This window comes from Corylus avellana, chromosome ca8 (assembly GCF_901000735.1).
Source record: "Corylus avellana chromosome ca8, CavTom2PMs-1.0".
Lineage (NCBI taxonomy): Eukaryota > Viridiplantae > Streptophyta > Magnoliopsida > Fagales > Betulaceae > Corylus > Corylus avellana.
In genome coordinates this window covers 13,189,337-13,200,966 of record NC_081548.1, presented here as the reverse complement: position 1 = coordinate 13,200,966, position 11,630 = coordinate 13,189,337, and the positions used below count along the sequence as shown (strand labels likewise).

Sequence of the window (11,630 nt, the reverse complement as noted above, 5' to 3'; positions counted from 1 at the left end):
TTTTGTAAATGACATTTTCTTTCCGAATCCAAAAGGCAAAAAGTAAAAGACAAAAAAAAAGATAAGGATAAGAAGAGAAAGAAAGAAGGATATATTTTTTTTGAAACGGACAAATTTGGAATATGAAAATTAAGTATTGGCTGTATCCACCAAAAAAAAAAAAAAAAAAGCTTCTTTTTTTTAAAAAAAAAAAATTAATTGAACATATTTATAATAGTACCTATTCTCAAGACTAATACAGGTACAGTATGACCCAGCCCCATCAAAATATTAAGGATTAAATACATTTTCAGTACCTGTGGTTTGCACCATAATCAAATAACTACTTGTGTTTTCAAAAATGTCACAACGGGTACATGTGGTAAGCAAATAAACCCACTTGGTACTTCCATCAAGATTTTGTTAGTTTTATAACGGAGAGTCACGTCACTGATAAGTGCTAAAACATTCATATTTTCAGCCTTTAACTTGCATGTTTTAATCCTTTGGTTTTAGTTAATTAGGTCATTTTAATTTCTTTTTGTGTTTTCATACTTTTGCAGGCTTTTGGAAGAAAATGAAGTAAATCTAGATGATTTGGGCTCAAAGAGAGAAGATGGAGAAAATTGGAGCTCCTTGACACTGCGATCGATCACAGGATACCTGGGATCCAGCGTAGTACCCGAGAGGATTAAACACAAATAAGGCCATGCTAAATCCTTTAGGACAGAAAAGAGTTAGAGTATACACCCATGCCTAACTCGTTGCTTAAGAAAATCTATAGCTTAAGGAGTATACGCCCATGCCCTTAGGTTGACAAACATTAGATATGCATAACATGATCAAAGCATTGGCATATTGTTATATTAGTTGAATATAATTAGTGGTGGATATCAAAGCCCTACCTTTTTATCATTATCAACTCAATCAATCTTTGTTTTACTTAAGGAATTTATTTTTAGACGAAAATTTAGCAATTCTCGTGGGAATGATCCTGTACTTGTACCATATACTACTATGTTGACCTTGTGCACTTGCAGGTAAAACATACAATTATTTACCTATTAATTTAAGTAGATATTTGCACAACAGTCACCCTTACACGTGGCATGATACTTGTGGTTTTAAGGCGCCACGTGGCGTAGTACTTGGATTTTTGGGTGTCACATCATATTTAAAACAAAATAAAAAAACAAAACAAAACAAAAAGAAGAGCTAGGGTGGCCGGCCACCCTGTTTGGCCTAGGGGTGGTTCGGCCACCCCCTAGGCCAAACCCATAGAACCAAAAAAAAATTGAGTGTTTGGCCCTTGGCGGTGGCTTAACCACCCCCATGGCCATTGGGGGTGGTTCGGCCACCCCAAGGGCCAAACCCTAAAATTTTATTTTTTTGATTTGGCCCTTGTGGGTGGTTCAGCCACCCCTAAGGACCATGGGGAGGTTCGGCCACCCCAGATCGGCCGGTCTGGGGGTGGCCGAACCATCCCCAGCTATCCTTCCTTTTTTTTTTTTTTTTAATATGACGTGGCACCCAAAAACTCAAGTACCATGCCTCGTGGCGCCTTGAAACCATGTGTAACACACCACATGTAATGGTGATGTGGTGCTCCGTTAAAAAACCAAACAGAATCTTGACGGAGGTACAAGTGGGTTTATTTGCTTACCACATGTATCATTTGAGACATTTTTGAAAACTCAGGTGCCTATTTGATTTTGGTGTAAACCACAGGTACTATAAAAGTATTTAACCCAAATATCAATTAAACTTAAGATGGCTAACACTAATCATAAATGAAGGATTCTATTACGGGATTCAAATATGCTCTCATACGTGTGGATAATTGTTGTGACAAATACTACCTAAATTAATAGATAATATTTGCTACGTTTTAACTCGCAAGTGCACAAGATCAAAATAATAGTATAGGGTGCAAGTACGAAATCATTTCCACGAGGATTATTGATTTTGTTTAGAATTGTTTTTCTAAATTAAAATACCAAAATTGTCCCGAAATTGATATTATGAAAAGAAATACAGATAAATGAAAAGGTAGGGCTTTGATATCCACCATTAATCATACTCAATTAATATAACAATATGCCAATGTGTCAATCATATCAAGATTACTTAATGTTTGCCAACCTAAGGGTATGGGTGTCTACTCCTTAAGCTATTGATCTCCCTAAGCAACGAATTAGATATAGGTGTCTATTATAATTCTTTTCTTTCTCAAAGGATTTAGCATGGGTGTCTATAAAGTTGTTATTTGAAAAGGCATAAATTTGGGAAAATCAACAAACACATTAGGCCTAGGGCATGGGTGTCTACTCCCGGTTCCCCATGTTGATTAATCCAAGAACCCACAAAGATTTATTTTGTTACTCTATTAAGCCCAGGACTCAATCATCCAAATTGACTTAAATAACTAATTCATACCACATGCATATGTTGATCAGGCACATTCATATGAGGAATTTAATAAAGCAGAAAATAATCAAGTTAAGCATCACAATATGATTGTAGCGAAGACGCCAATATTGAAATATTAAAGAGACATAATTAGGGCTTCAATTTAGTCCTACTAAATAATTAGTTACACATAATTAAAATAAAGACTAAAAATAAAAGGAAAAGAAAAAATCGAAAAGATTCTAGAAGTAGCCTCCAAATTCCCTCCCTGAAGTTGTCTCTCAAAAATTGTGTATATTGAATGGTGTATTAAATTGTGAGGCTTAGAGGTCAATTTATAGGCTTAGAAAAACCCTAGAAGCCCTAAGAATCCCAGAGAAAACGGACTTCAATCTCCTAGTCAAATTATGAAGCAATCCAAGTACAAATTGAAATAGGATTCGTCCAGATTTACGTTCTTATATTGCGTGACAATTTTGGCATACTAAACTTCCGAATTAGGAAAATACTATGGTCAAAATATTTCCAATGCTGCTAGAATCACCTCAATCCAATACTTGAGCAGAACATTATGGTCAAAATATTGAGACATGTGCAGAATCTAAATTTGACTCCAATTAGAGAAATTTCGATTTAATCATTTCTTTGATTTGATTAAACTTAACCATATCATATAGGTCCTCTATTATGATTGGTTAAACTTAACCATATCTTATAGGTCCTCTATTATGATTGGTTAAACTTAACCATATCTTATAGGCCTTCTCAAAGTGTGCTTTAAGTCCGAAACTTTCCAGAAACGCTTCATTTTTTTCCATGGACCATGACCTACAAAAACACAAAAAACACAAAAAAGAAATAAAATAGCACAAAATAACAAGACTAAGAAATTAACAAGTGTAAATTAAGGGGTTAAAATATGAATATTTTAGCACTTATTAATAATCACATGAAGATTGTCTTGAAACCACTAAAGTCTGTCTATCTACTTAATTATGGTGCGTTTGGTATTACAATTTCATAAACAAAAATTGCAATTTTAAACCAAATAGCAAAAAATATTTTGTTTGAGATTACATTTTAAAAGAATTGCGATTTGAAAACGTAAAAAATTTGTGTTTTCAAATCACATATAATAAGGTTTTTTTTTTTTAAAAAAAAAAAAAACGCACAATTTTAAATGCTTACTTATATTTTTAAAAATCACATTTTCAAATCATATATTTTTAAAATCACTATTTTTAACTCATCTTGGAGTTATCGTCTCTCTCTAGCTCATGGCGCAGGCAAACTGGGAAGGCAAGGTTTGTGCAAGACTAACAAATGCAAAAGCAGACCAAATATGGGCTCTCTACAAGGACTTCGTCAACTTCCACAAGTGTTTTCCTAGCCTTGCCACTTGTTACGGCATCCACGGCACCAACGGCGAGCCTGGTTGCATCTGATACTGTGCCGGATTCTCAATCGCATCCGACAGCGCCAGCACCGACAAGCCCTTTAGCTGGTGTTGTGCAAATTTATTTAACTCGCAAGTGCACGAATCAATTGTAGTTAATGGATTGCAAGTGCGAGGTCGAACTCACTGGGAATTGTATTTTTGAAAGAGAATTTTAAATCTAAACTAATTAAATCCTAACCTAGTTCCAAAAGGGTTTTGAATTTTGGTTTTAAAAATTAAAAGATAAACATAAATTAAATAAAATAAAACAAAAGGTAAAGACTAAGGTTTAGGAATCTACACTAACCAAATCATAACAACATACTCCATATTCATCAATATTTACCCGAAGTTCTCACAATTTAAATCTTATGTATGTTTTACTATGCTTCAAAGAATTAATCAAAACCATCTCATGTATCCATTCATTGACCAAATCACAAAAAGAATCCAAATTCAATTGAAACACCAGATGTATCCGTAGAACAAATCATAAGGGATATCCAATTTTTATGAGTTAAAAACCAAGCAATCAATCATATGAAATTATCTCAAATCATCACATGTATCCTTAAATCACAAGAGATATCCAAGAATCACTCCACATATTGATTATAAGTAAAACAATTGAAATATAAAACTCAATAAAATTGGATAAATAAAGACTTACATAAAAATGATGTCGTTCTTCATGAATGAGGCTTCATCCCCAACCTTAGCTGGGAATTTAGCTCCACATAAAAATAAAACATAAACTAAAGAAAACCTAAACTAAAAAGAAAAAAACTGTATAATTTTGCTCTCTGGATTGTCTATCTTTTCTTGAATACAAAGAAGTCTATTTATAGGCTTAGGAAAGTCCTAAAATCCCTATTAAACCTAGATAATTCGGAGGTCTGTCTCCCAGTCAAAATAGAAGTTTGAAATCGGAATGGGATTTGTCCAGATTTGTGTCCTTTAATTGCGGGGCGATTTTGGCATAGTAACCGTCCGAATTATTAAAATCCTATTTTACAATGAATTGTAGTATTTTGAGTTATTTTTCCAATGCCGATTGAATTACTTCAATCCGATATTTGAGGGGAAAGTTATAGTCAAAATACTGAGACATGTACAGAATCTGAATTTGAATCCGATCCAAAATCTTATCCAATCTATCTTTAATCCAATCTGATCTTTAATCCGATTTAACCTTTTTATTGGATTCGGTTGATCTTAACCACATCATCTAGGTCTTCTCAAAGTATGCTTTCTTCCAAACTTTGCATCTTTCCCTTTAAAGCTGTAGTTTTTCTTTAATGACCTACAAAACACTAAAAACACAAAACTAACACAAAATATTAAATAACGACACAACTAAATGATTAACTAATGTAAATAAAGGGGGTCCAAATAAGCAACATTTGGCACTTATCAGCTGGTCCAAGGAAGATTAACGGCAGTCGATAACGAGGGATATAGCTTAAGCTACAAGATAGTGGACATCAATATTGGGTTCGAGTCATACATTTCAACGGTCAAGATTGTTCCTCAAGGTGCAGATGGGTGTGTGATCGAGTGGTCCTTCACCGTTGATCCAGTTGAAGGGCGGGAGCTACATGATTTGGTGAAGAAGTATGAGGTGGGCCTTCAGTGCATGGCTAAGGGAATGGAGGATGCACTGCAGCATTGGGACACGTAAACTACTACTTTTTTTTTTTTTGTAATTTTGTATTTCACTTTAATCGTTCCTGAATTCTGATGAACCGCAAATAAATTTTTAAAATTTTAATCCATTATAAAGGATATTGGTGGTCAAAGTTTGGTTTTTGTTCGTGTGTCATGTTTAGGTTTGTGTCAAAGCATTGGTATAAGATTATGTAGGTCAGTCGTAACTTGCGGGTTCATGTTGGGTTCACGGTTTCTCAACCCTAACCCTCTAATTTTGTATTAATTCGTGTCGGGTTCGCGGTTTCTCAACCCTAACCTTTTAATTTTGTATCAGGTTTGTGTCGGGTTTGCGGGCTATGTAAAAAATTGCCAGTCATTATGTCGTTAGTCAGGTTCAGGTCGTATTGAGGCATCAATATAAGACTATATATGTCAACCTTAACTCAACTCATTTGAATAAATGGGTTAGACTCCTTAACCATAACTTTTTACTTTCGTGTTGGATTCATGTTAGGTTCACGAGTCTTGTCAAAAATTGTCAACCCTAATCAAAGTTCAAACTTGTATGTTTTTTGTTTTATTTATGTTGAAATAATGAAGATGCAGAAATAAGAGCGGAAGCAATATAGAAAATCAACACATAGGGTGGTTTGGTATTAGACACCTACATCCACCACTCGGAATACCCCTAATAGCATCTCCAACAATTTAGCTAAAAGACTAAAATTAATTATATTTAGCTATTATTTTTTTTTATTTTTTTTTTTGAACTTCAACAGAGTAGCTTGCCATTAGTTAGAATAGCTACATTGCTACAGTAAATAGCAATTTGGAGCTATTCACTATAGCAGACTAGATGAATAAAATATTGTTTATTTTTTTCTTTTGTTTATTGTTTCTTTATTTCACATCTTTTCACCAAACACCTTTTATTTCTTCTAAACACCTCTTCACATTTGCTACGTCTCTTTTTCAAACACAAAATTTTTTCACAAAAAATTTATCTCTCTCGCTCACAAACTTTCTTCACATAGTTTGATGAAAAAAATTTATTTATGTTATTAATTTTAAGAATTAGTACACACACACACACACACACACATATATATATATATATATATATATATATGTGTGTGTGTGTGTGTGTGTGTGTGTGTGTGTGTGTTTGTTTTTCCCTTTAATTAAGTGTTGGCAATAATATAATTAAAAAAAAAATCAGAAATAATATTTTAAAGCAAGTAGATAATGAAATAGAGAATCTATTGGAGTGTGTAGTGAAAAAACAATAGCTAAAGTAAAAAAAATTGTACTTTTTCACTAGGTAAAATACCTAATGCTATTGGAGATGCTCTAAGGGCTATATTGTGCTCATTAACTTTATTTGTCTACAATACAAATGTCTCTATTCATAGGTCAATGTCTAAATACAAGTATAGTAATTAAATCCACTTGATTTGATTACAATCCCAATATTTGATTACAACTAACCTATAAATAAAGAATATTTGATATTAGCATAATTATAGAATATACGGAAACTATTATATATTTTTCATATACTCTAACATCTCCTCTCAAACTCAAGGTGGAATATTCTAGAACCTTGAATTTGAAATCAAAAACAATGATGACGGTGGTGGTGAAGGTCGGAAATTAGTCGTAAATGGTGGTGACTGCTGGAAGAGATAGAGGCTGGCGGGGCAGCCAGCTACTGCGGCAGGTGGCCGGTGAATGCATATGCAAAAAAGCCAACAACGGGCCAAGGCTGACAATGAGCCAAACTTCAAAAAGGAGTCGACAAGAGGCCAAGGCTGACAATGAGCCAAACTTCAAAAGGGGCCGACGATGGGCCAAAATCCAAAAGGGGCCGACAACGGGCCAGGGTTGACAATGAGCCAAAAATAAAAGGGGTCGATGACGGGCCAAAATCCAAAAAAGAGCTGACAACAGGCCAGGGCTGTCAATGAGCCAAAAATAAAAAGGGCCGACTTGGGCCAAAAAATAAAAGGAAAAATGAGCCCACTTGGCCGGTTATCAAATTGGCGCACCAAACCTGACCGACGCACGTGGCGTGTGTGATGTGGTCGACTTGGACTTCTTTTTTTTTTTTTTTTTTCAAAATCGAAATCTGGTGTGGGTTCATGTAGCAAAAAGAGTGTAGGATCTTAGGGGCACAATCCACTGTGGCACATACAATTGAAAGTCTCAGGCTACGATCCGGTGTAGGTGGGTGCAAGAGGCACTTGTGAGCTTGGTCTGGAGAGGATGCATGAGACAGCAAGTATCGGCACCTCTAGGGGCAGCAAGTATCGGCGACTGTAGGTAGTGATCTGCGGCTGCCGGCTAGGTGTGGTAAAGAACGGCGTGGCTGAGCGGCGCGGTCTGATGGGCGTTTTTGGGTCGCGGCCTGGTGGAGAAGAAGAGCACAGTGATGGCGCGAAGGTTCTGGATTGCTGGAGATGAGGTGGACTGATGGTTGTGGATTTGTGTGGAGTTGGCTGTGGTGGGTTAATGAACGACGGCTAGCAGGAACGATGCGGTGGTTCTGTGGTCGTCACAAGGCTCGACTGGCAGTGGGCTGGTGCAATGGCTTGTGGGCATCGTGGGCCAGGATCGGTGGTGGAGGCCCCGACAGATCTGGCAGTTCGGGCATGAGCAAGAGACCACCACTCTGGAAAGATGAGTTGGGCCGTGGACAGCTAGGAAGGTGCAGTGCTGTTGACCGGTATAGCTGGTGGAAGGTTACCGGTGGAGACACAAGGCAGTGGAACAATGACGAATCCGTGCTCTCTAACCAAACCTTCTTTTTTTTTTTTTTTCTCGTGGAAAGGAGAAATAAAATAAAAGTAAAATACTTCATAGGACCATTTGGATCAAACACTGGTGTAAGTCAGTAGCTCTAATACCATATTGAAATAATAAATATGCGAAAATAATAGCAGAAACAATATAGAAAATAAACACATATGGTGGTTTGGTATTAGACACCTACGTCCACCACTCAGAATACCCCTAAGGGCTATATTGTGCTCATTAACTTTATTTGTCTACAATACAAAGGTTCTTATTTATAAGGCAATGTCTAAATAAGTATAATAATCAAATCTCCTTGATTTGATTACAATCTCAATATTTAATTACGATCAACCTATAAATAAAGAATATTTAATATCTGCATAATTATGAAATATATAAAAAATATTATAATTTTCTATATATTCTAACAATTTATTATTTTTTAAAAATGAAACAACGGCGCAACTTAAACAATCCCCCTAGATAGCCTGATGATATTTCTTCAAATGATTGTGCATGTTCTGTGATAGTTGCCAAAATCTCCTCGTAATATCATAAATTTTAATAATAATAATAATTTTTCATTAATTTTGACATTTGATAGGCTTAGAGGTTTTTAATGCCCCCCAAAAAAAAAGAGCAAATATTTTTGGTCATTAGAAGCAGCCAATTAAATGACATTGAAATTGTGAAATATGAAATGTTACGTATTCTCTTAGTGTTTTTTTTATTTTAGGTGAACATTATTTTTTTAAAAACAAGTGAGATAAATAAGAACAATTTTTTTTTTTTTTTACTTTTTTAAAAAATAATATCAACCTAATTAGACAAAAAAAAAAAAAAAAAAAAAAAACTAACATTCTCGTTGTGAAATTGTCTAGTTTTCATGAATGCCGGGGCAGGTCAAATGTAATTAATTATAATTTCCAAACTCAAGAAAGAAGAGACTTGAAGGTCCAAGTCCGTGGTTGCAAGATTCCTTTTTAATACACAAGCATGCATTTTGTATAAAAGCTCCGATATTCTCTCCGGCAACCAAGAAAGCCTGTCCAGCTCGTGGGCCGACACATTTAATGGAACTGATGTTGTTCATACTTTTGCTTCCTCATTTTCTTCTTTCATGGCCGGCCACGTTCTACTTTGGTTTTACCCACTGTGGAGTCAAAAGAAGCATTACTAGGATGGACCCTCCGACATTAACATTTGGCTTAATAAATATTTAGTTAAATAGTTAAATAATCACATTATTTTTTTTTTCATCTTAGTTACTACTTTTCCTATTTCCAAAGTACAAATAGAACAAGATTTGGTTTTTTATTTAATATGGATTGTTGAGTTACAGTATTATGTAAATTTCTTTGAAGTTCAACAAATTTTTAGCCACTTTAGCTAGCGGGATGTGGAGTTTTTTCGTTATATGACTCAACAAAATAGCGGAAAACCCGATATGAGTGCTCTTACTTTGGATTGTGTCATGTGCTATCTCTCGCTCCATAAGTATTAGTAATTAAAATTATGGCACATTTTTTCTTTAAGTTAGAATCACACTAACAGTATTTATTTAGTCAATAAATAGAATTTGGTTATAAAAAATAAATTCTACTTTTAACATCCATTTTGATACTATAAAAGTAGTTAATCGTAAATCTATGAACCACATTTTACATTTTTTCTTTTAATAAACTTTTTTATTATTATAATTATTACATGGGTATGCGAAATTCTTTTTTTCTTACTATTATTATAACATGGAAATGTCAAAGACCCACATTGCATCTTTCTCTTTTTTGTGTGGCAATCAGCACAAAATATGAGGGGTTTCCCACCTCAACACCCAAGCATAGACTTTTGAATAATCAGTGACGAGGTTCTTTTGGTAATTTCCAATTCCATTTTTTATTATTTTTGTCCTTCCTCAATGTTTCTTTCCTATACATAACGCCCCCACCCCCACAGAGCCACACATACCTTCATTCTCTGCAATCGACTCTCACAAATGGCAGCGGAAACAGAGTCAAAATGGGAAGGCAAAGTCTCTGCTGTGCTGGCAAACCCGACAGCACAACAAGTCTGGGTTCTCTTGGAGGCTTCTGTAACCTACACAAATGGCTTCCTAGTTATCAAGTAGAATAGATGCAGTGGTGGAGCCAGTCACTCTATATTGGGGGTGCCGCCAAAAAAAATTTTGGCGTCTTAAAAATTTTCTTTACATTAAAAATTTGGTAATTCACACAATATATGCATTATCTATGAATCTGTGATAAAAAGAACATAGAACAAAGAGACTAGAGAGAGTCTTAGAGATTTTTTTTTTTTTTGGGTGCGAGAGAACTGAAGAAGGGTTGCCGTGGGTTAAATGAAGATGGCAGAGAATGATTGCTTGTTGCTGTATCTTGGGCAATGGATATGTAAGATTCTAAAAAGATTTTTTTTTTTTTTTTAATTTTTATTTTGAGGGTGCCTGAGTTAAAAAAAAAAAAAAAAAAAATTTAAATCCTTGGGGGTGCCGTGGCACCCCCAAGGGACACTGTGGCTCCGCCACTGTAGATGGGATCCCTGGCCAGCCTGGCCTGATCCGCTACTGCGCCGCCACAGTAAGATCGTCTTCCGGCGGCCGTATCAACTGGGCCAAGGAGAAGCTGCTTGCCATTGATCCCATCAAACGGTGCTTGAGCTATGAGGTCATAGAGAATAACACCGGCATAAAGTCATACGTGGCAACAATGATAGTATTGCCGATCAAAGATGAAGGCGGACGTGGGTGCAAGATCGAGTGGTCGTTCGTGAGTGATCCGATTGAAGGGTGGAGAATTGAAGATCTGGTCTCTTATCTGGAGTCTAACCTCCGGGCCATGGCACAGAAGATGCTTTATCATTATGCACTCATTTCAAGAAGCTGAAATTTGGCCCTACATGCCCTATTTATTAATTTTTATTTCCGTTTTCCATATATTATTGCCTTTTTCCATATATAATAATAATTAAAAAAAAAAAAAAACTCAATACCTCACAACAGGTTTAGCTACTCATGACTTTGCTACGATGTCCTCCTTCTATAGAATCTAGCTTACATGCTATTATTTTAATAGTATTATGTATGTTGTAGTTAATTTAATTAATGAGCAAAATTGAATCTTAAAGTTGACTTACTTTTAAAAACTTTTAATATGAGAGAGAATATGAAGAGAAATTTTGAGAAATTTAATCTTGACCGTTAATTAAACTACATCATACATGTCCTTACCATGATCTTCATCTCTTCAACTCTTTCAAGCCTCCAAGAAGTAATTTATGAGTTTTTGCTCTAAGCTAGCAGTATGTCTTTCTTCAATGGTTAGAATCCTATTTATAAAGTGTA

At 35.2% G+C, this 11,630-nt stretch overlaps 2 protein-coding genes across 2 annotated transcripts; both read left to right on the top strand.

Annotated features, from left to right (window-relative positions):
• The first annotated feature begins 3,665 nt into the window (after nucleotides 1–3,665).
• LOC132190905 (lachrymatory-factor synthase) lies at nucleotides 3,666–5,507 on the top strand. Its single transcript, XM_059605929.1, is given in 2 exon segments — nucleotides 3,666–3,894; nucleotides 5,254–5,507. Coding segments are annotated over 2 exon segments (483 nt in total).
• Nucleotides 5,508–10,185: 4,678 nt separating this feature from the next.
• On the top strand, nucleotides 10,186–11,180 carry LOC132190904 (lachrymatory-factor synthase-like). The gene is made up of 2 exons (XM_059605928.1): nucleotides 10,186–10,364; nucleotides 10,795–11,180. The coding sequence occupies exons 1-2, from the start codon at nucleotides 10,269–10,271 to the stop codon at nucleotides 11,170–11,172; spliced, it is 474 nt and encodes a 157-aa protein (XP_059461911.1). The 5' UTR covers nucleotides 10,186–10,268; the 3' UTR covers nucleotides 11,173–11,180.
• Nucleotides 11,181–11,630: the final 450 nt, after the last annotated feature.

What these genes read in the sequence shown, in the direction of transcription:
- LOC132190904 (XM_059605928.1), top strand. Translation starts at nt 10,269, where the DNA reads ATGGCAGCGGAAACAGAGTCAAAATGGGAAGGCAAAGTCTCTGCTGTG. An exon ending in GGGTTCTCTTGGAGGCTTCT is followed by an intron (nt 10,365 to 10,794) that starts GTAACCTACACA and finishes GGCACCCCCAAG; the next exon opens with GGACACTGTGGCTCCGCCAC.